The 26,800-nt window shown below is 43.6% G+C and overlaps 3 protein-coding genes across 5 annotated transcripts in view; 2 read left to right on the top strand and 1 right to left on the bottom strand.

Moving 5' to 3' along the window:
- The window catches only part of KCNJ10 (potassium inwardly rectifying channel subfamily J member 10), a 32,554-nt gene extending 25,811 nt beyond the window's left edge, over window positions 1–6,743 (top strand). The window contains exon 2 of the mRNA XM_059077070.2: window positions 1,644–6,743. Coding sequence (XP_058933053.1) covers window positions 1,644–2,783 — 1,140 coding nt within the window. The 3' untranslated portion in view covers window positions 2,784–6,743. The remainder of the gene's footprint in view (window positions 1–1,643) is intronic.
- Window positions 1–9,903, bottom strand: part of KCNJ9 (potassium inwardly rectifying channel subfamily J member 9) — a 52,260-nt gene extending 42,357 nt beyond the window's left edge. The window contains exon 1 of one of the 2 annotated variants that reach the window (XM_067039370.1): window positions 9,788–9,903. The gene's annotated coding sequence lies outside the window, so the exon portion shown is untranslated. The remainder of the gene's footprint in view (window positions 1–9,787) is intronic. The other variant, XM_067039371.1, reaches the window with a different exon arrangement.
- PIGM (phosphatidylinositol glycan anchor biosynthesis class M) lies at window positions 9,443–26,552 on the top strand. Of its 2 annotated transcripts, XR_010841536.1 has the most exons (3): window positions 9,459–10,749; window positions 17,345–17,581; window positions 25,135–26,552. XR_010841536.1 is itself a non-coding variant. In XM_059076987.2 (1 exon), the coding sequence occupies exon 1, from the start codon at window positions 9,581–9,583 to the stop codon at window positions 10,850–10,852; it is 1,272 nt and encodes a 423-aa protein (XP_058932970.1). In that variant the 5' UTR covers window positions 9,443–9,580; the 3' UTR covers window positions 10,853–11,536. The 2 variants fall into 2 exon arrangements, 1 of the variants encoding a protein (XP_058932970.1); XM_059076987.2 differs by lacking the exons at window positions 17,345–17,581; window positions 25,135–26,552 and having other exon boundaries at window positions 9,443–11,536.
- Window positions 26,553–26,800: the final 248 nt, after the last annotated feature.

Genomic DNA, 26,800 nt, shown 5'->3' with positions numbered 1-26,800 from the left:
GTAAGGCCATGGGAATATAGGATAAGGGGCAGTGTGAAGGAGGATGATAAAATGCAGTGGTATACACTTCTTGGAATGGAGAATGTGACGACCCACTCTGTGTTCTCCAAGAAGAACTAAATTCCCCAGAGGTCACCTGCTCCATCCCAGAAGGTGTGGCCATCAGATCCAGAGTCCAAGGGCTCAGGTGATTGCAATTCTTTCTCTGATGGAAAAGTACAAGTTATTCCTCGGGCAGGGGTGCCAGGCACTTTGTATTAAGTGAGTTGTCTCCTATTTCAGAGCCTTGTCCCACTTTCTACTATCAGAGTAAATAGCAATCCTGAATTTGAACTTGTGCAGACATAGCCACAAACTAATATACACTCCTACTTCTTCTACTTCCCTCAGTCAAGACAATTTTGCCACCTACAACCTGGCATTTCTCCCAGTCCTTGGGAGAATGTTCCTGTGCTGCCAGGAGGCTTCAGTTTGATGTTTTTCCTCCACCATCGCTTGTTTATTTACTTATTTAATAAATTTATTTATTTATTTTTGGCTGCGTTGGATCTTCATTGCTGCGCACGGGCTTTCTCTAGTTGCGGCGAGCGGGGGCTACTCTTCATTGCGGTGCACGGGCTTCTCATTGCAGTGGCTTCTCTTGTTGCAGAGCACAGGCTCTAGGCCTGCGGGCTTCAGTAGTTGTGGCACGTGGGCTCAGTAGTTGTGGCTCGCAGGCTCCAGAGCGCAGACTCAGTAGTCGTGGTGCACGGGCTTAGTTGCTCCGCGGCATGTGGGATCTTCCTGGACCAGGGCTCGAAGCCGTGTCCCCTGCATTGGCAGATTCTTAACCACTGTGCCACCAGGGAAGCCCCCACCATCACTTGTTTATTTTTGCTCAGTTCTGTCTGTGCTCTTCCTAACACCACCCCAGACCCTAACCCAGACCTAATTTCCCCAGAAGATGCAAATAGATGATGACAATAATAATGATAATGACAATGATAATAATAATAGCGAAATGGGCTGGGTGCTTAGAGAACATCTTAAGGGGTAGAAGAATGGGTAGTTTCTGCTATCTTCTGAGCCAGGCGGATATCTTTGTATCACCAGTGAGTACTGACGTGGAGGTAGGGGAGAAAATGGAGAAATTAAGGGCATGTGTGTGTTAAGGGGGACTGGCTTGGAAGGAGTTCAACAGGATAGTCTTTCTTGCTGCTGCCATTCTTGAGGGTGGGGAGGGATCCTATTTCAGAACTAGAGATCTTCACAGAACTGCTTTTGTGGTGAATGGAGACCAGTAGAGCCCTCCTCAGTCTCACTCCCACCTTCAAGGAACTGTGAACTTATTACTCTTTCTTCTCTGCTCCTCCTAAGAATTACAAATGTCAGACTGTACTGCAATTGTTTGCTTACTGAACATGAATCTTTCTCACTATGCTGTGAGTCCTTGGCGAGCAAGGATGCTGTCAGATTCATCTTTGACCTTCCAGCATCTTGCACTACAGTGCCTGGCATATAGCAAGTGCTCAGTAAACATTTGCTAATAAGAGGACAAATCAGTGGCACTAAAATGAATGCTTCTTCTTCCTTCCCATTGGGTGATGGCTGGGAGTTGCTGGATTTTTGCAATGCCGCTCATTATGCTGTCTTGCTCTCTGCAGATGACGTCGGTTGCCAAGGTGTATTACAGCCAAACCACTCAGACAGAAAGCCGGCCCCTAATGGGCCCAGGGATACGACGGAGGAGAGTCCTGACAAAAGATGGCCGCAGCAATGTGAGAATGGAGCACATTGCTGACAAGCGCTTCCTCTACCTCAAGGACCTGTGGACAACCTTCATTGACATGCAGTGGCGCTACAAGCTTCTGCTTTTCTCTGCAACCTTTGCAGGCACCTGGTTCCTCTTTGGTGTGGTGTGGTATCTGGTAGCTGTAGCCCATGGGGACCTGCTGGAGCTGGGACCCCCAGCCAACCATACCCCCTGTGTGGTACAGGTGCACACGCTCACCGGGGCCTTCCTCTTCTCCCTTGAGTCCCAGACCACCATTGGCTATGGCTTCCGCTACATCAGTGAGGAGTGCCCCCTGGCCATCGTGCTTCTTATTGCCCAGCTGGTGCTCACCACCATCCTGGAAATCTTCATCACGGGTACCTTCCTGGCAAAGATTGCCCGGCCCAAGAAGCGGGCGGAGACCATCCGTTTCAGCCAGCATGCGGTTGTAGCTGCACACAATGGAAAGCCCTGTCTTATGATCCGAGTCGCCAACATGCGTAAGAGCCTCCTCATTGGCTGCCAGGTGACAGGCAAACTGCTTCAGACCCACCAGACAAAGGAGGGTGAGAACATCCGGCTCAACCAGGTCAATGTGACTTTCCAAGTGGACACGGCTTCTGACAGCCCCTTCCTCATCCTACCCCTTACCTTCTACCATGTGGTGGATGAGACCAGTCCCTTGAAAGACCTCCCACTCCGCAGTGGTGAGGGTGACTTCGAGCTGGTGCTGATCCTAAGTGGGACAGTGGAATCCACCAGCGCCACCTGCCAGGTGCGCACTTCCTACCTGCCGGAGGAGATCCTTTGGGGCTACGAGTTCACACCCGCCATCTCGCTGTCAGCCAGTGGCAAATACATAGCAGACTTTAGCCTTTTTGACCAAGTTGTGAAAGTAGCCTCTCCGAGTGGCCTCCGTGACACCAGTGTACGCTACAGAGACCCTGAAAAGCTCAAGTTGGAGGAGTCATTAAGGGAGCAGGCTGAGAAGGAGGGCAGCGCCATTAGTGTGCGCATCAGCAATGTCTGATGGCTTGGTTCCCCACCTCCCCATCCCTCTGGTCTCTTTTCCTCTTTTGGCACCCTGGGTGAGGGATATTACCCAGGCTTACTCGAGAGCCCCAGAAGCACCCTTCTCCACTCCCTCTTCTTTAACCCAGAGGCCTGTGGGTAGTCTAGGCCAACTGGACTTCCTCCTGTTGTTCCCTTCACCTCACCGCACTTCCACCCCAAGATGCACACGTCCCTTAAGCCAGGATGGGGGAAGGAGAGGGAAGATTAGGCTGAAGTGGCTTACAAGGCCTCAGCCATGCCTGGAGACTCACATTAGGAGGACCATGCAGTTGGATGGATAGGCTCCCCCCACCCACCCCCGACCTCTCACCACCACCACTAGAAAGTTTGGCGCTTTGAGGCTGGAGTCCCTTCCCTATCTTTCCACTTAGCCAAGTTTCCTAAGGCAAGACTCTCTCTCTGATGGTCCCTTTGGGGTTTGTGCCCTCAGAAGTATAGGAATCCAGAATCATTTTATTCTGAAGTCTCTACCAAAACCTGTTGAAAGAAGCCAGGGTTTTTCATGGTGTAGTTAATTTCTGTTGGTAACTCCTGACTATAACCTGGGACTTTGGTCCCCATTGTCCTCCTCCTTCTAGTTCCTCAAGTGGACACTTTCTTAGGATACCCAGTTCCCACATAGATGCTTTGGGGCATCTCTGCTCTGGGAGCAGAGAACTGGAGTTGACGCGGGAGATATAAAGCATACAGGCACAACCACCACACCTGCTCCTGACCTGAAAACTGAACTCTTCATTGTGGGGTGACTAATGCAGAGCTATTGTCTAAAACCTTGAACCTATCCTCCAGGCAGCCCTGGGGGGATCTGTTTCCCTGTGTCCCATGAAAGTAATGACCTTCCCCAATATGTTTCCCTGGAAAAAGTCCAACACCCAGGCCCCATAGAAAGGTCTGGAAATGGTGTTCCAGAATACACTGTCCCTGGCTTCTCTGATTCTTTCCTGCCCAGCCCACTCTCACCTAAACCCAACTTCGGAGGAAGGGGGAGAAAATGCAAAGGCCTTCTTCTCTTACCACTAAAACTAGACTCACGGGGCGCAGAGTCCCCAGGAAAGTTAAACCAACCAAATGGGAGGAGTACATTCTCCGATTTCCAGACTGCTGTATAGAGCTTCTGGGAATTGGCAATGCTTTGTTAAGGTTTGGGCAGAGGCAGGACTCTGGCTGGCAGATACTATTCACCCTGTTAGCCCTCCCAGTGCCCTTCTGAAAAGTGCCAGCTACTTTGTTAGGCAGTGCTGGGAGGGAAGGAAATTATACCTCCGATCAAATAACCATGGTCTCTCTCAGCCATTCCTGAGACAGTGTAAAATGAGTATCAGTCTCATCTCTCCTCTCCTCTGCTATGAAGCCAGTTTCAGGCAAGTTAAAAGGCATACTTTACGAGATCAGACTGAGGCCACCCCTTGTTCCCTGATGGGGACTGCGGTATGGGGTCAGGAAGTGTGTATGGGCACCAGAACTTTCTTGAAAGCTCCAAATCCCAAGAGTGCTTCCTGTTCTCATTTAGGTACCAATGGACACTCTCCCCCACCCCAAATCGTTTGGCACAGAGTCCCTGTATGAATCAAGTGGCAGTTTATTTAAGGTGGACCAGCCAGTTGTTATAAGCTACATATTTATACAGAATGAGTACATGCATCTGTGTGCAGAGCCTCACAGAGAAACCCACAAAATCTGGAGGCTAGACCCATGGTCACCATTTACTACAACTGCACAAGATCCTCTCATATTGATCTCTCCTTGAACTCAACTAACTATATCTTGAAGATGAAGACCCTTCATTCTCCACTTACTGTAAACCTCACCATTACTCTCTGGCTCTCAAGAAAACAAGAACCGGAACAACTTGAAAATCTGAGACAGAGAACAGAAGGCAAAGAGCCAGCTTCTGGGCTCTCAACTTTATTCATATGTTAGACTCACTTGATTTCTTTCAACGTGTGTGTGTGTGTGTGTGTGTGTGTGCGCGCGTTTGTGTGTGTGTGTGTGTGTGTGTGTGTATCTTCTTATCCAATCCATTAGCAAGTTATCCTCCATCAAGTTTTTTCTGCACAGAGCTGCTTCCCTCCTGAGGGAAACACTCTCTTCCCATTCCCCTGCTGTCTATTCCAAGCCTCCAGAATCCTCAGATTCTTGGATAACAAAATGAGAAGAGAACACTTTCTGACTTAACCTTTTTGATTCTCCTGCACGATTCCACGATTTCCTTTAAATTGCACTTTAAATCATACTCTCCTCTTAATACAACCTGGCTTATTCTCCCATAACCCCCATCAGAGAACAATGCCCCCCTCCCTCAACCCTAAGTGGTTCTTTAGACTACAGCCCCCCTCTCCTCTGAGCTGAAATCATCTTTCAGGCTATCAGGCAAGCTTTAGACGCAGCCTGGTCTGATGAGAAATGGGATCCCTAACCACACCAACCATGGACTTGGAATGTCAGGAGAGCACTGGGCACAGATCTTAAGGGAGGAGATTTCAGAGGACGGGCAACACAACCGATGCGGGAGGATACTCAGGGTATGAAGATGAGGAAGGGTGGTGCTGCGGGATCTGGTGAAATCAATGAAACCCTTGAGTGTTACTTGGGCTAGCAGGTAAGAGGTAGGTGGAGGCTCAGGGAATTAAGCTATGATATATAAATGAAAGGTTTATCTAAGAAAGAGAAACAGATAATATATATATATATATATGTAGAGAGATGTATATAGATGTATATAGGAACAAATATACTGAATGTACAGAAAGAAAGTATTCAGAGAGCTTAGCATGGGGGCAGATATCTTGCTCTGGTTTGGGGGTAGGACTCCCCAGATTCCCAGACTTACAGCCAGTGATCCTGGTTTCAACATGGAAGTGAGATACCTGACTAAGGTTTTCAGGTTTGATGATGGGAAAGGGAGGGGTGGAAGCTGCTCTTCAGAAATAAAGAGGCGTCCAGTGAGACTTCTGACAAACGCTGTGCTGCTGACGGGGCCAGGAAGAGGGGAGATAAGAGGAACATGAGGAGGGGAGACACTCCATCTGTGGAAATCTAGGAGAATCACTACTTAGGCTGTGTGCTCCCATCCCCAGCAGTGTCCTGTGACTGTAGCACTTTAAAAAAAAAATCCTTCTTCCCTCTCTTAAGGTACACTGTATTTCCCCTTCCTCCACAGGGGTGGGGCAACTGCAGCTCCAGCCCCGGGAGGTGATGGCTATTCGACTAAGAAGCTGAACACTTCAGTGTGCGGGAGGCACTAAAGGGAAGCCTCAACTCTAGAATCTAAATGCTAGGGCTAAAGAGCTGTTGGGCCCAAGATATTCCCAAGGCAAAGGACCAGATTTCTGTATGGTTGCAAGCAGCCCAAAGAGAATGCCCTCTATGCTAGAAGAGTGCCAATCCTGGCATCTGAGCAAGGGGGAGGGTGTGGTGCTTTAGCTTTGTACCTCTGTATGAAAATGAGGAGTGGGGGTACCAGCTGCCCTAGGGGACGGGGAGAGGCTTCTGAAATCCCTACTCTGTACTTCACCTCATTACCTGCCCAACCTCCTACCCCAATCTGTCAGCTAATAAGACCATCCAGGGATTTCTCTCTGAGGCCTGAGAAGAGAAAAGAAGCCAGTTATACTATTGCTACAAGCCAGGGACACTGCCCCCTCCCAAGGCTGCTACCCTGGTCCTTTACCCTTGCTAGTTAACCTAAATTATTTGTAAAATAACACACTACCTTTGCTATAAAGTTAGCCTGGGCTCTGGCTCAGTAATGGCCAACTCTACTGAAGCAGAAATATCTAGGGATGGTTTTTCCATTCATTGCATTAAAGACTAAACCAGGTCAAATGTACCTAGGAAAAAAGACATGTGAGTTTTTTTGGTTTATTTTATTCTTGTCTGTTCAGAACAAGTTACTAAATAAAATGGCTGAATCTCCGTTCTTCACTCTAGCTTCTTTTAGAAAGCAAAACTAATCCTGGGGATTTCCCTAGTAGCGCAGTGGTTGAGAATCTGCCTGCAAATGCAGGGGACACGGGTTCAATCCCTGGTCTAGGAAGATCCCACATGCCAAGGAGCAGCTAAACCCGTGCACCACAACTACTGAGCCTGCTCTCTAGAGCCCGTGACCCACAACTACTGAGCCTGTGACCCACAACTACTGAGCCTGTGTGCCACAACTACTGAAGCCTGCGCGCCTACAGCCCGTGCTCTGCAACAAGAGAAGCCACTGCTATGAGAAGTCCGCACACCGCTATGAAGAGTAGCCCCCGCTCGCTGCAACTAGAGAAGGCCCTTGAGCAACAATGAAGATCCAACACAGCCAAAGAAAAATAAATAAATAAATAAAATTAAAAACAGAACAAAACAAAACTAATCCTGTTACTAAGGCCTGAACTCACTGACCTACCTTTGGGAAAGGAGGGTGGAATTGAGCTGTGCTGGAAGAGCTTCTGACCACACAGCCAGGCCTTTCCCCTTTGGTGCTATCATCCATTCTCCCAACTGCTTTCCCACACCTCCTCTCATTAACTTCAGGGTCCTGTAGCAAATACCTTTTAAACGCAGTTTTTAAAGGATTACAAAAAAAGTTAAGACCTAGACATCTGAAAATTGGCTCAGGTTAATCCAGGAAAGTCAAGTTGCTTTGGAACCCAGGCACTGTCCCTTTCAGCCAGTGATCATGCACCCAACTTCCCTGCCACACTACAGTGCAGGTCGTTCCTTATATATCCTCAAGGCTCTATATGCCTATTCATTTAATCATTGGGCATTTCCTGGCCCAGTTCTGAAAGGGTTTCTCTTCTATTCTTATCTATCAATAGCCTGAAAAAGGCCTGGCTATCAATATCCAGCCCTGAATTGAAGCAACAGACCCCTATGGTCACTGACTCTTGTTCCCCAGAAATGGAAGGACAGAGGGAGAAAATTGGGTCTCTTACCATCGTCAGTAAAGACTTATCTACAACATTTGGGAAACACTGTTTTTTAGGGATGAGTCATAAGACATGAGAGATATATAAGATATGTGAAATATACAGTCCCATAACATATGAAGAAACTTGCCAACTTGTGAAGAAAATAAGATAAAATAACAAGTAGCATACATTAGGGCCAGATATGCCATTAACAACATGTTCTAAACAGTGAGATCTCTGTGGAAAACATTCCCCAGGGATAGGCACTAGGCAAGGGATGGTATCAATCTAAGAGGTCTGGTTAGAACACATCCGACACAGGATTCAAGAAAAATCAACTGAGTTCCTATTACATGAAATATACCATTCAAGTGACAAAGAAACAGAAGACATGATACATGCCAGCAAGGTACGTACAGGTTTTTTTTTTTTTTTTGCTTTATACCTGCTATTCCTTCTGGGGAACTCTCCGTACTGCTTGCCAACTCCCAAATTAACTCTCAGTATGCCCATCTTAGACCAAACCCTGTTAAAAGCTGTGACTGCATCAGGTACCCCTCTTTCATTACACTTGTCACAGATGCAATTTTGTATTACTTGTGAATTTATTTGACTAATGTCTCCCTCGCTCACTAGAGTTTAAGTGCCATGTAACTGTAATGTGTTATATACTGAGGTACAGAAAAGAACAAGATAATCTCCGTTCTCAAAGAACTCAAAATGTCCTGACAGAAAACCAGGGAAATGAAACAAAAAAGTTATCACTGACAAATGCTATAATATAGGGATGGTCATTCCAAAAGGGAATTTTGGAGCAATGGGAGGGCAGGCAATGGACAGGACTCTATACTTACACAGAGGGGCAGGGGCTTCTGTGTGAGTGATTTTCTAGAGCTTAGAGCCCTTCGGCCTCTGTTCGTCTACCCTCAGCGGAAAGGCATCTAAATCGCAGTGCATGATGAAAAAGTGAGCTGAGAGCCAGGATATGCTTTTAGGAGTTAACACTTCAGCCGAGGCCTGAAGGGTTAAGTAGTGACTGCGGAGGGGAAGGCAACGTTGACAGAAAGGATAGCAAGTACAATGACACTGAGGCATGAGGGCGTGATATAGTTTAGGAACCCTATGAAGCTTCCTGTCCTCCCTTCCCAACCCTCCACCAAGGTTTGCCGGATAAAATACAGGATGCCCAGTTAAATTCAAATTTAGGTAAACAACTAATAATTTCAAAATACAAGTATGTCCCAAATATCGCACACACTCTGGGCCCCCTTCAATCCATCCTAGCTCGCCCCCCACCCCCGAGCCCACAAACTCCCCGGTATTACCCACGAGCTGGCGAGGTAAAGCATGAGAAACCACAGGTTTATTTTCCTTCACTCCTATTTTTTTTCACTCTCGGGTCACAGGCCCAGGCCTGAGGGATGAAGCTCGAAGCTCGCTCCGCTTCAGAGGTCAGTCTCCATCAACTGGAGTTGAGGCGGGGGAAGTAGGGGGTCACCCACAAATAACACCCGCCCGGCTCTGTAAAAATACCTCCCAGCGCCGGTCTTCCGGGCAAACTGAAGTCGCCGGACCGGAAATCCCGCCCCCACCGGAGGGGGAGAGGATGCGAGACAACCCTTCCAGAAGGAAGGTAATTCTCCCGCTGGGGCCACTAAGAAGCCAGTGCCTGGCGTGCGACCGGAAACAGGACGGGGGCGGGCCTTCCTGCCGGAAGTTGTCGTCCCGCAGTTGTTTCGGTTGGCGGTCCGGCTGGTAGGGGTGGTGCCGGCAACCCGAAGCAAGGAACCGCAGCGAGGGTTAGACTTTCCAAGGCAGTTTAGAGCTGGGGACTGAGCTGCTGTGGTGCAGTCAGATCATGAGCCCGACCACACACTGGGGAGAGTGGTTCCTGAATCTGTGGGTGCCTCCCGCCGGGGTATTTGGTGTGGCCTTCTTTGCCCGAGTGGCCCTGGTTTTCTATGGGCTCTTCCAGGACCGGACCCTGCTCGTGAGGTATACAGACATCGACTACCAGGTCTTCACCGACGCCGCGCGTTTCGTCACGGAAGGGCGCTCCCCTTACCTGAGGGCGACGTACCGTTACACTCCGCTGCTGGGGTGGTTCCTCACTCCCAACATCTATCTCAATGAACTCTTTGGAAAGTTTCTCTTTGTCAGCTTCGACCTCCTCACCGCCTTCCTCTTATACCGGCTACTGCTTCTTAAGGGGCTGGGTCGCCGCCAGGCTTGCGGTTACTGTGTCTTTTGGCTTCTTAACCCCCTACCTATGGCAGTGTCCAGCCGAGGCAATGCGGACTCAATCGTCTCCTCCCTGGTGCTTATGACCCTGTACCTAATAGAAAAAAAGCTCGTCGCGTGTGCCGCTGTGTTCTATGGTTTCGCAGTACATTTGAAGATGTATCCGGTGACCTATGTCCTTCCCATAGTACTCCACTTGCTTCCGGAACGCGACAGTGACGAAGGCCTCCGTCAATCCCGGTATTCTTTCCAGGCTCGTCTGTATGAATTCCTGAAGAGGCTGTGTAATCGGGCTGTGCTGCTCTTCGTAGCCGTTGCTGGACTCACGTTTTTTGCCCTGAGCTTCGGTTTTTACTACAAATATGGTTGGGAGTTTTTGGAGCACACCTACCTTTATCACCTGACTAGGCGGGATATCCGTCACAACTTCTCTCCATACTTCTACATGCTGTATTTGACCGCAGAGAGCAAGTGGAGTTTTTCCCTGGGAATTGCCGCATTCCTGCCACAATTCATCTTGCTTTCAGCAGTGTCTTTCGCTTATTACAGAGACCTTGCCTTTTGTTGTTTTATTCATACGTATATTTTTGTGACATTTAACAAAGTCTGCACCTCCCAGTATTTTCTTTGGTACCTCTGCCTCCTGCCCCTTGTGATGCCACTAGTGAGAATGCCTTGGAGAAGAGCTGTGATTCTCCTGATGTTATGGTTCATAGGGCAGGCCTTATGGCTGGCTCCTGCTTATGTTCTTGAGTTTCAAGGAAAGAACACCTTTCTGTTTATCTGGTTAGCCGGTTTGTTCTTCCTCCTTATCAACTGTTCCATCCTCATTCAAATCATTTCCCATTACAAGGAGGAACCCCTGACAGACAGAACCAAATATGACTGATGCTCCAGTTCTTCTGCAACTTCCATTCTAATTGTTCTGAATGGACCAAAGAGAGCTTTGGAAAGAATTTTTTTGAACATCCTAAGCACTCTAGTGAAACTTCAGTTTAGATCATAAAACCCTATTCCAGCAAATTTGAATGAATGTTTGTCTTATAAAGGGGACTCAGTAACTGAGGTCCACCCTTTAGGAAGTCTCAGGACTTGTTTATCTGGGACATGATGGGAAGTAAAGGTTACTAGTTTGAATACAGAAGGTCTGGGGCTTCCCTGGTGGTGCTGTGGTTAAGAATCCACCTGCCAATGCAGGGGACACGGGTTCGAGCCCTGGTTCGGGAAGATCCCACATGCCGCAGAGCAACTAAGCCCTTGTGCCACAACTGCTGAGCCTGCGCTCTAGAGCCTGTGAACCACAACTATTGAAGCCCATGTGCCTAGAGCCCATGCTCTGCAACAAGAGGAGCCACCGCAATGAGAAGCCCGTGCACCACAGCAAAGAGTAGCCCCCACTCACCGCAACTAGAGAAAGCCTGCACCCAGCAACGAAGACCCAATGCAGCCCCCCCCCCCAAAAAGTTATTAGGCTAAATTAAAAAGCAATTAAAAAAAGGGCTGATGAAATTATCAGATGCTAAAAGGTTTTTGTAGAAAATAGAGAAAACATAAAGTCTAAGCCAGTATTTGTTCCAGTATTTATACTATGGTACTATCTGAAGCTCTTATCTTTTAACTCCCACTTTTTCGTTCTGAAGCTTTCTTGATAACTGAAGACTCATAAAATGTTACTAAAGTACAGCTTTTAGATATGACGTGTTAAATAATGATGCTGTGCTTAGGTTGGGAAAGTTATTTCTGTATTAAAAGTGGGGGCTTAGAAGATAAAGAATCCAAAGAATTTAAATGGTAGTCACGTTTCATGTATTTGTTTTATAACTTAGTTTTTCAGTGCTTAGTCCCAGTGGTAATAGACTGCTGTTTAGATTTTTACAAAAAGTATTAAATTTAGGGCTTCCCTCCGTGGTGGCGCAGTGGTTGAGAGTCCGCCTGCCGATGCAGGGGACACGGGTTCGTGCCCCGATCCGGGAAGATCCCATATGCCGCGGAGGGGCTGGGCCCGTGAGCCATGGCCAATGAGCCTGCGCGTCCGGAGCCTGTGCTCCGCAACGGGAGAGGCCACAGCGATGAGAGGCCCGCGTATCGCAAAAAAAAAGGATTAAATTTAAATTCATCCATCTTTAAACTTTTCAACATATTTTAAAATAACATCTTGCTTTATATGTTTGAGGTCACACACTGTAAGGACATTTTAGAACTCTCTTTCACCCCTTTGTTTTTAATTTGCTGATTGCTAAAAAACATTTTTCATTTAGAGTTTAAGTTAGTCAAGTGTTATCAGTGTTGTAAAAATGATTAGTAGCTTTTAGGTGGTAAAATATTAAATTGTTAATAAGGCATTTCCCAGCTTACGAACACCCTTACTTGTGAAAATTCCATGATAGGAATGGAGGCCTGCATGGGAGGCTCCTGGAAAGCATAAGAAGCATCCTAATAGCCGTTAGTCTTTTAGACCAGTAAATTGAGGGAGAGATTGTGGAAATGAGGCTTTGGTGGCCAGATCCATTTACCTTATTACTATAATATTTCTAGGAAAAAAATGGTTTCAAACAAGCGAGCTAAAAAAAATTTTTTAAAAATAGCCTATCTAGGTGGGGACTCCCTAACACTCTAAAATGCATTAGCAATGAGTGAGTTTGAGTTTATGATTTTGATATTAAAAGATGAGTAATTTAACAACATTGTTCTTTCACAGTTAAAAAGAAAAACAAAAACCTCCAGGGAAGTAGTATATTTCATGTCAGTTCAGGCCTAAAAAGCCTCTGAGAGGGCTTCCCTGGTGGCGCAGTGGTTGAGAATCCGCCTGCCAATGCAGGAGACACGGGTTCGTGCCCTGGTCCGGGAAGATCCCACATGCTGCGGAGCGGCTAGGCCCGTGAGCCATGGCCGCTAGGCCTGTGCGTTCGGAGCCTGTGCTCCGGAACGGGAGAGGCCACAACAGTGAGAGGCCCGCATACCGCAAAAAAAAAAAAAAAAAAAAAAAAAAAAAAAAAAAAAAAAAAGCCTCTGAGAATAAGATGTCTGTAGGCGGACATAATCAAGAATGCTATTCCTGGCAACACTTCTTAGGTGGATACCTTTTAGGACCCAACATTAGGAAGAAGGGATGATGGGTGGCTTTGCATAGGTTGCTGTTAGGGTGAAAATAGCAGAGACAATTGTTGAGTATGGTGACCTTTCTTATAACATCTTGTTTCATATCCCACATTAGATATTATCTTAAGGGCTCTTTGTATATGATTGTTCATTAGTGGCCTTCCAGCCATGGCATTCTTACCTTTTTTTCCCCTTCATTCCTTTATAATGATAATTAATTTTTTTTTTTCTGGTAGAACTAGTGGGAAAAGGGAAACAAATAGAATTCCAACATCTCATTATAATTGTCTTTTTGGTATCCCTAATTTTTTAATAGTCACAAGTGTACTTACTTATTCATTTCCTTATTTTTTTTTTACTTTAACATTCTTTGTTGTGCTTTACTCTTCCTACTTACATTGAAATTGCTGAATAATATCCTATCACATGGATGTTCACATTGTAAATGCATCATAAGACTTTAAACATTTTGCATGTTTTAGATCACTCCCTTAACTTCTTAGAAGTCAGTGGAGTTCTGTTGGGATCTTTGGAGGGAACTGCAGATCCTGCCTTACAAGAAATTCTCTACCAAAGAACTGCAGGTGTTTCTTAAAAGATGCAGAGAGTATGTTATAGCTTATATGCTGCAAGACATTTAGTAAATTAACTCAAGAAATTATTTCATTTGGCCTATTGGGTTTTTAATTTTTTTTCATTTATTTTTGTGTTCCAGTTTTGTAAAATCTCTTTTTGTCTTCTTTTCACTTGCAGTCCTTTGTTTCTTTATTCATCCTGTAATAACACTTTAAAATTGAATAGCACTTTGGCTTATTTCCTATATGATTCTTTTTGTTCTTATGCCACCTCTTAAGATCAATATACCCATTTACAGATAAGCATTAATTATTAGCATATGAAGCATGGTTCTCAAGATGGTCTGTGTTCTAAACAGAGGGACTGCATTACTTATTTTCTTCTTTAGTTGCCTTAATGTCTTCAAAATGTGGTCCCTAAATATCCCTAGATAAAGTCCCTAGATTAGGTCTTTTGGAAAGGCTAATCTCTGTTAAAACCATGTTGTTTCAGTAACTGACTTATCATCTGGCTGAATGACTCTGTAAGTGACATAACATTGTTTCAAAAGTTTTGTAGGACTTTCCTTTTAGTTAGTTGACTTGTGGCTGAATATATTGTTATTTCTCCAGCTGTTTTCTGTTCTAACCACCCTTACCTCAACCATCCATGCAATGAGTGGAAACGGAAAAAATGGAAAATTTCACATGGGACAGTCCCTAAATGCAACCTCTTGTTTGTTTTTTTTCCCCAATGCTTTACTATGAACAAGTTTAAACATTACCCATATGCCTACTATCTCAGTTCAACAATTAACATTTTGCCCTGTTTGCTTTATTTATATAATTTTTATTTATATATAATTTTTTTCTGAACCATGCAAAGTTGCAAACAACATTGAACTTCACCACTAAATACATCAGCGTGCATCTCCTAAAAATAGTCTTTTCTTACAAAATTAGTATATTGTTATCTAATATAATTTTAACATCCTGTCCATTTTCAAATCTCTCCAATTATTTTGTGTTTAATTTTAAAGAATAGACATTCTTGGATCTCAAAGTTTCCATGAAAGAAAGAGATGATAAATAATCTATGATTAAGAAGTTTGGATCTTTCCCTGGTCTTTAAAACAAAGTGAGAACTAAAGGGATTTACCTCCCATCAAAGTTGAACAAACAGTTTTTTTGTGCAAATCTTTCTGTCTCCCTCCTAAGAAAATACAGGGTGGTAATCATCCCTAATAAATTTTCCAAATAAAAGATTATATATGTTTAGATTATTTTTTTTTTTTTCTACACAACACGGCTTGCAGGATCTCAGTTCCCCGGCCAAGGATTGAACCCTGGCCATGACAGTGAAAGCCTGGAATCCTAACCACTAGGCCACCAGGGAACTCCCCATGTTTAGATTCTTTTTTAAAAAAATTTTATTTATTTATGGCTGCTTTCGGTGTTCGTTGCAGTGTGCGGGCTTCTCACTGCTGTGGCTTCTCTGTTGCAGAGCATGGGCTCTAGGCGCACGGGCTTTAGTAGTTGTGGCTCACGGGCTCTAGAGCGCAGGCTAAGTAGTTGTGGCGCACGGGCTTAGTTGCTCCGTGGCATGTGGGATCTTCCCAGACCAGGGCTCGAACCCGTGTCCCCTGCATTGGCAGGCGGATTGTTAAACCACTGCGCCACCAGGGAAGTCCCACGTTTAGATTCTTAATACCTACCCCTCTCCTCCAACAACAGGTGATTAACTGATTTTAAATCTTGATTATAAGTTCTGGCTTTTCGTGACTATATGAGTTGGGGTACCTATTCCACCACATATGGTTTCATTTTGTTTTCACAGCAACACTTTAGAGTTGATATTTATACTTCCATTTCATAGGTGAACAAAGAGGCTCAAAGATTAAATGGCTTACATACAAGTGACAGGGCTAGAATTTGAAGCAAATTTTGCCTTACTAAATGTCATACTCTTTCCACTATGTTAGGTTTTGGATTTTTCCAAAGTGACCAGTTGCAACGGATAAAGATTGTGGCAAAATAAGTGAAACTCAGCACCACTCTAACAAATGTCTTGCCAATCAATGTGTCCTTAATCTTTTAGGTATTTGCTTGAGGGGCAGTCCCTTACAGTTGTGTAAGTTTCTGTCATCCCCAAACTTTTCTCTTTAATAATTCCAGACCTTTAATAACCCCCTCCCACATCCAAACCCTCTCACCAAATTGTATAATTTCTTTGTTACTGCTGACTTTGCAATGCCCTTTCCCTCCATAGCTGGGTCTAAGAAGCTGATTTGCTGAACCCCATGTTATTCCATCTATTTGTAAATCAAGCTATGGAAGTTATGTGAACATGATTTCCAAATGATTATTAGATTTCTCTTGCTCTTCAATGTACCTTCTGCAGTGTGCATTCATACAGTTAAAACTCATGTCCTATACTGGTAGTATAGCATAAGAGAACACAGATTCATATAGTTTAAGTTCAAATCCCAGCGTGTAACCTTGGGCAAAATTCTTTTATCTAGATGAAATAGTTTTCCATCTGTGAAATGAGGATGATAATGTAATCCTCATAGAACTGTTTGTAAGAATTAAATGAGTTAATAAACCCAAAGTGCTTATGCTGGCCCAGGACAAGCAGTTCCCTATCACCTCCCCAGCTTTAATATCTGTTTACAAGCCTTTAAAGAAGGAGCTCATTTTGGAATTTAGGCTTAAGCCTTTTCCTCCCAATTTACTAGGATTTAGGAAAAGAACCTGGGTTTGTACTAAATAATTGTCTTAACTACTTGTCAATATAAACTTTAGTCCTTCTAAACTTTATTCCTTTATTCCTTCTAAATAATTGTTTTAACTACCTGTTAATATAAACTTTATTCCTTCTGTTAATATAAACTTTATTCTAAACTTTGATCTGGTTCTCTGAGAAGATAGTAGTTATATGTGAAAATGTATGCACAGGTTTTTTAAATGTCTAGTTCTGGCCTGACAATTTTGTATTTGTGCATTCCTGTCATACATTGGCTGGCTCTAAGCAGTGGAGGTTTGGCTCTTGCCCCTAAGTTACACAGCACTTCTTTTTTCCATTGTGTTGAGGGGTCATTCAAGGGTTGGTTCTCTGTTGATGGAAGCACATGTCCTCTGCCTAGATCAGAGTCATCAGAATAGCACAAGCATTTATTCAGCTCTGATCCAGGAGAACCATTCATTTAGTCAAAACAGCATTCATATTCATTATCCTAAAAAAAAAACCAGACTAAATGGGAATATTTCTAGCTGCTCAGACACTCTGCTAATTGTTATGTCTGCTATATAAAATGAAATGACACTTATAGTGACTATTTAAAGATAATTTGGATCATGAATGTTTGAAGCTCAGTGATTTCACAAAGGGAATTTTTAACCTTCTTTGCTGTCTATTCTTTTGGTGATTATTTATAAATCCAGGCCTATGCCAAGTCCTATAATAGATGAGTAAGACAAGGTCCATGCTCTTGAAGAGTTGACAGTAAGGACAGAAGCATTAATATAAGAAAATTCCATGTGAGACCTCATTAAGTTCCACAACAATCCTGTGATTTGTAAAATGGGGCAGTAGAAGGTATTACTATTCCTATTTTACAGATAAGAAGATCGAGGCTCAAAAGCAAGTGACTTTCTAAGTCCACACAGCTTGTAGGCCTACTCTTAGAAAAGAGTAGGTCTTCTGATTCTAATTCTATATTTTGCAGGTCCTCCTTAATTCCATATGATGCAGGTGATCACAGTGAAAGGCTTCATTTGTTTACCAAATATCATTCACTTAACAAAAGGCCCCGAGTATCTTCTATGTGGCAGACATTGTTCTGGGCAATGTGGATGCAGCTCTGAGTGAGGCAAAGACTCTGTCTTCATGGAGCTTACATTTCCACGGGAGGCAAAGAAGAAGCAAACACACGATTGTGACGATTGCCATAAAGAAAAATAAGGTAAGCTAAGGAAGTAGTGATGGCAGTGAGGAGAGGTGTGGGTGCTGTTGTAGATAAAGCAGTTGGGGACGGCATCTTGAGGTGGCATTTGAGCAGAGACCTGACAGGATGAAGACATGACATTCATGCAGCTCTCTGGGGAAGAGCATACCTTACTGAGTGGAAGGCAGTGCAAAGGCTCTGAGATAGGAAAGAGCTTGGCATGTTTAAAGAACAGCAGGAAAGGGAGTATAATTTGTTGGAGTGAGGAAGGAGCACCCAGAATCTAATCCACAGTATCCAGCAGAACACGAACGCTAGTTGAGAAATACAATCAACATTAGTATTTTTATTGGCGTGCAATAGAATAACTTTGAGCTCAACCTGTTTTTCTTGACGTTTGAGCACATGTTAATTTGTAAGGAAGATGAAATATATATAAACAACTAAATTGAGCAGTGTTACAAGGTACATTCACAAGTAATTTTGAGATGTGAGGATTGTCTTAAAGCCATTTTTACAGATGAGAACCCTAAGGCTTAGAATATATGCACTCTGCCCAAGGTCAGAGTTAGTACGTGAGACGGGACCAGAACCCATATCTTCTGGAGCAAAATTTACTACTCCATTCTCTGTACTACGCTTGTCATTTAGATATTGACCCTAGAAGGTAGGAAGTTTGGGGAAAAGTTTTCCAACAGATCATTCATTCATTCATTTAGTAAACATTTCCTAAGGGTTTACTTTGTTGCAGACACTCAGCTAGGCTGTGGGCATGAGGATGATTATGACAACAGTCCTTGCTTCAAGGAACTCACAGTGTCTAATAGAGGACACAGATGGAAAGGTGATTATAATTCAGTGTGACAATGGCTAGAGCAAATACATAAAGTAATGGGGAGCACTTCACTAATCCATCCATTTGACAAAGCTAGCAGACAACACGGTGCATACTAGTGTTAAATTAATTAAACAAGGAGGCCATTAGACCGAGATGGTTCCAATACCTTAGCAGCCTGCCTAAGCAAGCCAAAACCTAAGCTTGTAAAGGTTAAAAAAGCCTTCACCTCTCAAAGGTTAAGAAACCGAAACCTAGGGACAACAAGTCATAAACAACCAAGTAGGCTTTTCCAAATAATGCAGCAGCTAGAGCCAATCAAATAATTTTTGCTTTGCTTCCACCTCTTCCCTATAAAAGTCTCTTCCCTAGCTCCTGTCACTGGAGCACTCCTAACCACTTCCAGTTTGATGGTGCCCAATTCAAATCAATTTTTGCTCAAATAATCTTAAAATTTTTAATATGCTTCAGTTTATCTTTTAACACTACGTACTGAGATGTTTGTTACCTTACCTGTTTTCCTTTAATACTGAGTAAATACTGAGGGCTTTCTTTGAAACTCCCTTGCTTAAATCACTAGGTGATTGATGATACTTTTGATCATCTTTAGCTTAGCTCACAAGACCTTTCATGATGGGGCTCTGGCCTATATCTCCAGCTTCATCGACCTCACCCCACCCTACAGTTATACCAAATCACATCACCTCTTCATGCCTTTGCATCTGCCGTTTCTTTGGCTAAAACGTCCTTCTCATCCCCTTGTCTCTCTTACCAGCTCCTAATTCAGCTAATTTTTTTAAGATATTTATTTATTTGGCTGCGCTTCTTCTCAGTTGCGGTTTGTGGGATCTTCGTTGCCGCATGTGGGATCTTCGTTGCGTCATGCAGGATCTAGTTCCCTGACCAGGGATTGAACCTGGGCCCCCTGCATTGGGAGTGTGGAGTCTTGACCACTGGACAACCAGGGAAGTCCCTCCTGTTCAGTTTAATGATTACCTTAATGAAACGTTCTCTGATTTAGTACCTCTATTATATAGAGCGGATAACATTGCACAGTGATTTCCCATTTGTGTGTCTGAGCTATCTAGATTGTGAGTTCCCTAGGGATAGTGATTATTTCTTAGTCATTGATATTATTTTCCTCGGGCTTTCCCAGAACCAAGCAAAGATGAACAGGAGTAACCCATGTCATCAAGCTGTTAGGTGTGCCACATACTTTCCCAGGTTTGTTGAATTGAGTTGTACATGAATCTGTCAAGTGGGAGCTGGGGATAGTGAGCTTCTTTGCCCAGTGTCAATGGTGGCAGCTGCAAAAAAGAAAGGGAGCCGTTTCTGGGTGCCTGTCATTTCTAAATGCCCTCCGTATCCACCTAATTTTCTAAGCTAGAATCTTATAATCACCTCCTGTTACTTCTTCACTTGCTACCTGCCTTCCAGTCTAATCAGTCACTGTTTCCTGTCAGCTCTACCTTGTAATGTACCTGGAGCCTGCTGGCATCTTGCCATTGTCATTGCCGATTCTACAGTTCAGGCCCTCATTATCTCTCATCTGGCTCTTGACTGGTCCTATTGCTTCCAATCTTTCCCACCCTTTTACTGTGCCTCTCATTTATCCTCCCCACTGCTGCCAGAGTATGCTTTCCAAAGCGACTGATCTTGTCACCATCCTGATAAAAGCATCCCAGAGGACTCCATGCGTGACCTGCGAGAAAAAGTCTAAATTCTGTAGCATCCTCCATCTTGTGCCAATTTCTCCTACACAGCCTCACTCTAGCCCGCTGGATAATACATACTTTCCTGAAATCACTGCACTATTAAGCCTTTGCCCATGCTGTCTCTCTGCCATGTGTGCTTCTCCTGTTCTTCAGATGAACTACCACTCATTTTTTAAGACCCAACTCACAGGCCCCTTCCTCTACCAGGAGGCATGCAAGGTGAGCTTATGGAGAGACATTAACTATTAAGAAAAGAAAGAAAAATAGGGCCAGAGTTGTGAGATTTGGTAAACTTTATTAATGCACTTGGTCTAGTATAGTTGTTTGCGTTTCTGTCTTCTCTCAGAGTTGGTTACCTCATGGAGGACAAGAATTGTTTTGTGCTTGTATCCTTAGTATACAGCATAAATTCTCAATAAATATTTGTTAAATAAATGAAGCTGGAATGGGGAGGGAACAAATGCTTATTGAATACCTGTTGGGAACTTAATTATAATAATGTGTGGTTTTCACACGTTTCATTCCATTCTCAAAACAACTTTTTAATATAAGTATTATTTGTGGACAAGAAAACAGGCTCAAGTAAATAGTTTGTTTTTTTTTTAAGGTCATAGTCTTGTAAGGGATGGAGCTAGAGTTGGAACCTAAATCTGACTCTGCAACTGTCCTCTCTTGAGTGATTCTCAGCCAGGGGCAACTTTGCCCCCAACTCTGGGGACATTTTTGGTGGCCATAACTGGGAGATGTTACTGGCATCTACTGGGTACTGGGCATGTACTGGGTACTGTACTGGGTACAGGCCGGTGATGCTGCTAAACATCTTACAATGCACAGGACAGTCCTGACAACAAAGACTTTTCTGGCCCCAAATGTCAACAGAGCCGAGGTTGAGAAACCCCACTCTAGACCATGTTGGCTCTACTGAAAAGCAAGAAATCAAACCAAGTAAATGCATCTGCTAGGAGGCTAACTGGGCTGAAGAGATGTCTTAGGGGCTTGAAGCCAATCGTGAACTACTGGCTTTAATGAGAAAAAAAGACTTCTGCCCAGTCCCTGACCTGCCTCCGATCTTATGGTTCTTTCTCTACTGCATTCACCCAGTCTTTCTTCTTTCCATCTTTCTTCTCTTTTCCAACTTTTCATCTCCTCAGCAGACTCTAATTTAGCTTGGAGAAGGCAACCCAGAAGACTCCAACATTTTCAGACCTCTTTTCTGATTAGAAGGTAGAGTCACTATATAAGAAGCTGCAGGTTTCAAACTGACAACGTCCCTAGAATCTGGGAATAAGGTAAAAAGTGTCACCTTCTGAAATTGACAACAAAAAAAATGGATGAGATTAATTACTGTGATAATCTTCCCAGGAAATAACTCATCTAAGAAATTAGTGTGCTGCTGATACCATGTGGCTGTTTCCTACTCTCAGCCAGGGTCCAAGAGTGCCTCTTCATTGAAGGAAAGCATTTAAAATGTAACTTGTGTGAGATAAACTGTAATCTAGGAAATTTTAAAATGTTTGTCCTGGGGAAGTGTTCTAAGGGGGAAGCTTCTGATGACTCATGAGTTTAACTGCCTATAATTGTTAAGGATGCTTTGCATGCTTTTTTTTCCTACAGCAGAATAAACTCTAGAAGGGAGGAACCACGTTTAATTTATCAGTATCTCTGGCAGCAGAGGCATGGATGAGTCATTGGTAGAGAAGGGTGGGAATTAGTGGTGTGTGTGTGTATGGGGTTGTGGAAGGTCACAGATGTACTATTCCTAGTGAAGTTCTCAGTCAGGAATCCAGTAACTTTTGTTGTACGCAAAATTGTGTGTGTGTATGCAGGGGGGTGGTGCGCATTTATTTATGGGAAATGTCTGTAGACTTCATCAAAGGGGTCCTTGACCTCCAAAAAGTGAAGCCCACTCCCCTGGTGATGAAAATATAACTACCGGGGAAAAGGAAATAGAAAGAAGATTAACCAGAAAAGGCAAGGGAAGTGAATTCCTCTTAGGAGAGAGAGGTTTCCTTCTTAGAGTTCAGATTTATTGCTGTGTTTGCATGAGGCCCCTTCATGTACATGTACAAATGCAGTGGAGAGATGAGCTGTGAGCAAACATCAAGGCAGAGCAGAGTCCATCCTCAAGGATGCCAGAGTAAGAATGATGAGAGGACCTGGAGAGAATTCAGGAGCGTGTGTGTGTGTGTGTATGCACATATGTATCAGAGGGGACAGGATGAATATTAACTTGTCCAAGTATGCCAACATCAGTGCTGATCTTGGGTTCCAAGGATGTCCTGGGTTAGCCAATAGTCACCTGTAAAAGAAGAATTCTGTGAGGCTGAGTTCTAGGAAGCAGAGTAGGCAATTAAGATGGAGTCCTTCATTATTTTAGTCAAAATTCAGGTGTAAGTTACAGAAACAAATGTTAGCCACGGGACTTATTTGAAGAGTACTGGGTAGTTCATAAACTCCAAAGAAAGAATTGAACAAGAAAATCTGGGAACACAAGAAACTGGGCAGTTTGGGGACTCCCACAGCTGGTGACCAGCTCCAGTGACCTCCACTCTGCAGATCTCTGGGTCCAGGTTTTAAATTTCCAAGAGAGAAGCTAACTGTCGGTACTGGTTCTAGAGAAGAGGAAACCGTGAGCCAAGGTATCTCCTCAGTTATTGCTGACTGCAGTCCTTATCACTATTGGTTTGGGGTAGGCGTTATACCTTGAAAATAATGGGAGAGGGGCTTCCCTGGTGGCGCAGTGGTTGAGAATCCGCCTGCCGATGCAGGAGACACGGGTTCGTGCCCTGGTCCGGGAAGATCCCACATGCCGCGGAGCGGCTGGGCCCGTGAGCCATGGCCGCTGAGCCTGCGCGTCCGCAGCCTGTGCTCCGCAATGGGAGAGGCCACAACAGTGAGAGGCCCGCATACCGAAAAAAAAAAAAAAAAAAAAAAAAAAAAAAAAAAAAAATAATGGGAGACAAGTACCCAGGTCTTCTATTTGACAGTTACCACTATGTGCCCTCAATGCATATTCTTAATTTCCTACTGTTTCAAAAACTAATGAATGGGAATGGGGTGGGAGTTGGGTGGGAGAACTTTGAGGCAAAGGAAACAAACAGTGCAATGGCCCTCTGGTAGGATGAACTTGGAATCCCAGAAATAGAAAGAAGGCCCTTGTAGCTAGAGAATAATTTTCAAGGAGTGGGGAGTAGAGGAAGGGCGTTCACAGAACTTGTAGGCCTTTGTGGGCAGTTCAGGTTTTTTCTTCCTAGGTACAATAGAAAGCCACTGGAGGGATTTAAACACTTATAAATTACATTTTAAAAATTCAGTTTGGTGATAGAGAAAGGATTCTAGAAAGACCAACTTGGACGTTATTGCAATAATCCGGATGAGAGGCGATGGTGGTTTGAATCAAGGGGTAGTACTGGAGAGGGTGAGAAAGGGGTGGATTCAGCATGTATTTTTGTATTTTGGAGAGAGAATTGGCAGGACTTGCTGATGGAACTGATGTCAGGGAGAAGAAAAGGGAAATCCAAATCAAATCCTAGGCTTTTGGCTTTAGCAACTAAAAGGACACTAATGCCCTTCACTGAGCTGTGAAGTCTGAGAGAAGGAGCAGATTTAGGGAGGAAGATGGAATTTGGAATCGATCAATCTCGTGTCAAGTTTGAGGGGTCGGATGTCTTAGTGGGGAAGCACGTGGGCCGCTGGATGTACATCTGGGAGCCATCAGATTACAGACTTTACTTAAAACAGGGGGAGGGTGAGGTCACTTGGGAGGTACCTAAGACCAAGCCCTGGGCACTGTCACATTAGAAAGTCCATCTGGGCAGCAACGGGCAATGGAGACAGGGAGTGGTCGGTGAGGTCAGAGAAATGCCATTTTGTTTTTGAAGTGCAGGCTTTTAATTTGTACGTTCTACATGTCCCACTTAGTTTATTTTGGCCACTTGCATTGTTTATGAATACACTACAGATTTATCTGGTAAATGTCAGACCCTTCACAGCTCCACACTTTTCCTTGCCTAAATCACTGGCAAGATATTTCTAGATTCTTTATGTGTGTTTGAGGGGTTGGCAGGAATTCACTGTTAACTAGGCCTGGCAGGAAGGCCAAGTCTGCCAGTAAATCTCTCTCTGGGCCTGTAAATATTTGTCTAAGGTCCATTAAGTTACTGTGGATAAACCAGGTTCTTATAGGCAACTCTAATAAACCACATGCAGAAAATCCACTTTGTGGATTATTTGCAATACATTTTAATTTTTCAGAGTGTTACATTAAATCCTGCCTAAGCTCTCTTATGGCATTTTGCGTATTTCTGGGGTGGCTCTCTTTACCAATGTTTAGCAAATGACTTTATTTTAAAAGCAGTCTAGGGCTTCCCTGGTGGCGCAGTGGTTGAGAATCCTCCTGCCAATGCAGGAGACATGGGTTCAAGCCCTGGCATGGGAAGATCCCACATGCTGTGGAGCAACTAAGCCCATGTGCCACAACTACTGAGCCTGTGCTCTAGAGCCCACCAGCCACAGCTACTGAGCCCACATGCCACAACTACTGAAGCCCACATGCCTAGAGCCCATGCTCCACAACAAGAGAAGCCACTGCAACAAGAAGCCCACGCACCACAACGAAGAGTAGCCCCCACTCGCCACAACTAGAGAAAGAGTGCATGCAGCAACAAAGACCCAATGCAGCCAAAAATAAATAAATAAAATAGTTATTTTAAAAAAAGCAGTCTAACCAAAACATAAGTAGAAAGGTGAGCCTGATGATTATATACAGTATACATATTTACACACACAGAGCAAACTGAACTATGTGAACTCTAGCTCCTTCTAATACTTATAGCTATGTAACTATAATAATCAATTAGTCCACCTGGTACCACCAGGTTTCCTTATATTTTAATTAAAAATAAAGCTTTCCCCCTTGTTATCAAAACAAGATATTCATTATAGAACAACAAAATGTTAAAAAAGGAAGTTTGGGGGCTTCCCTGGTGGCACACTAGTTAAGAATCCGCTTGCCAATGCAGGGGACACGGGTTTGAGCCCTGGTCCGGCAAGATCCCACATGCCGCGGAGCAACTAAGCCCGTGTGCCTGCGAACCAGAGCTACTAGAGCCTGCGAACCACAACTACTGAGCCCACATGCCACAACTAATGAAGCCTGTGCACCTAGAGCTTGTGCTCTGCAACAAGAGAAGCCACTGCAATGAGAAGCCTGCTCAACACAACTACAGAAAGCCCGTGCACAGCAATGAAGACACAACACAGTCAAAAAATAAAATAATAAAATAAAAAACAAAAAATAAAAAGGAAATTTGGAACACAATAATCATAACCTCACAATCCAGAGATAACCTCTGTTAGTACTACTGTTGATATCTTGAGATATATCCTTTCTGATCTCTGTACATACACTGTGTAGTTTGGAGTCACACTAATCTAAAATAAAAATAGACTTAATTTTATGTTTTAAATGTAATTAAAAATAGATTTTAAAAACCCTTAGCAAGGAAATCTAAAAAAGAGTGACTTTACGTATATGTATAACTGATTCACTTTGCTGTACAGCAGAGACTAACACAACATACTCCAATAAAAATTTTTACAAATAAATAAAGGAGACTTAAAAGACATATCCTCCCCCCCCAAAAGAACCAAAAACAAAAAACAAAACTCTTAGCAATGTATTGTGAATATCTTTCAATAATAATAAATATTTTTTTCAGGACTTCTTCAGACTTTAAATTGACTGCCAAGAATTTCCCAGTATGAATGTACTAATTTAGATATTTCTCAATTAGTGTTTGCATTGTTCTGTTTTTTGTTTTTTTGGGGTTCTGCTATTATTATCAATAATGACATTTTTGCAACTGAATTATTGTATATATTCTTAGTTCCTTAGACTAAACTTCCAGCAATGGACTTGCTGAGTTAAAGCATTCTGACACATATTGCCAGATTTTTCTACGAGTTGTATTAAAAAAATACCTCTACCAACAATAAATGTCTTTGTCAATACTGGACCTCAAAAACAATTTTAAAAAATCTTTGTCAAGTCAGTAGGGGAAAATGGCATTGAGTCACTGGTTTTATTTGTATTTCTTTGATTACTAGTGACATGGGATGTTACCATATATTCATCGGCTGTTGGCATTTCTTATTTTGCAACTTGCTTTTCCACATCCTGTGCTTGATATTTTCTGAAGGTGCTTGTTACTCTTTTGTAAGACCAGTCTTTTTATATAATAGATATTAGGCTTCCCTGGTGGCGCAGTGGTTGAGAGTACGCCTGCCGATGCAGGGGATGCGGGTTCGTGCCCCGGTCCGGGAAGATCACACATGCCACGGAGCGGCTAGGCCCGTGAGCCACGGCCGCTGAGCCTGCGCGTCCAGAGCCTGTGCTCCGCAATGGGAGAGACCACAACAGTGAGAGGCCCGCGTACCGCAAAAGAAAAAAAAAAAAAAAAGAGATATTAATCCTTTGTGTTTTAAATATTTTTCCTAGTCTGCCACCAGCTTTTTAGTTTTTGAGACCTGAAATATTTAAAAAGTATATGTAATCAAGGTCAGACTTTTCCTTTTATAATTTCTCTATTTATTGTTAGTTTTAGAAAGCCTTCCCCACACCAAGATTATATAAATATTCAGCTTTATATTTTTTCTAGTGCTTGTTATGTTTCTTATGTTACATTT

The sequence above is a fragment of the Kogia breviceps genome, chromosome 1 (genome assembly GCF_026419965.1).
Source record: "Kogia breviceps isolate mKogBre1 chromosome 1, mKogBre1 haplotype 1, whole genome shotgun sequence".
Classification (NCBI taxonomy): domain Eukaryota; kingdom Metazoa; phylum Chordata; class Mammalia; order Artiodactyla; family Physeteridae; genus Kogia; species Kogia breviceps.
This window is presented reverse-complemented; position numbering and strand designations above follow the sequence as displayed.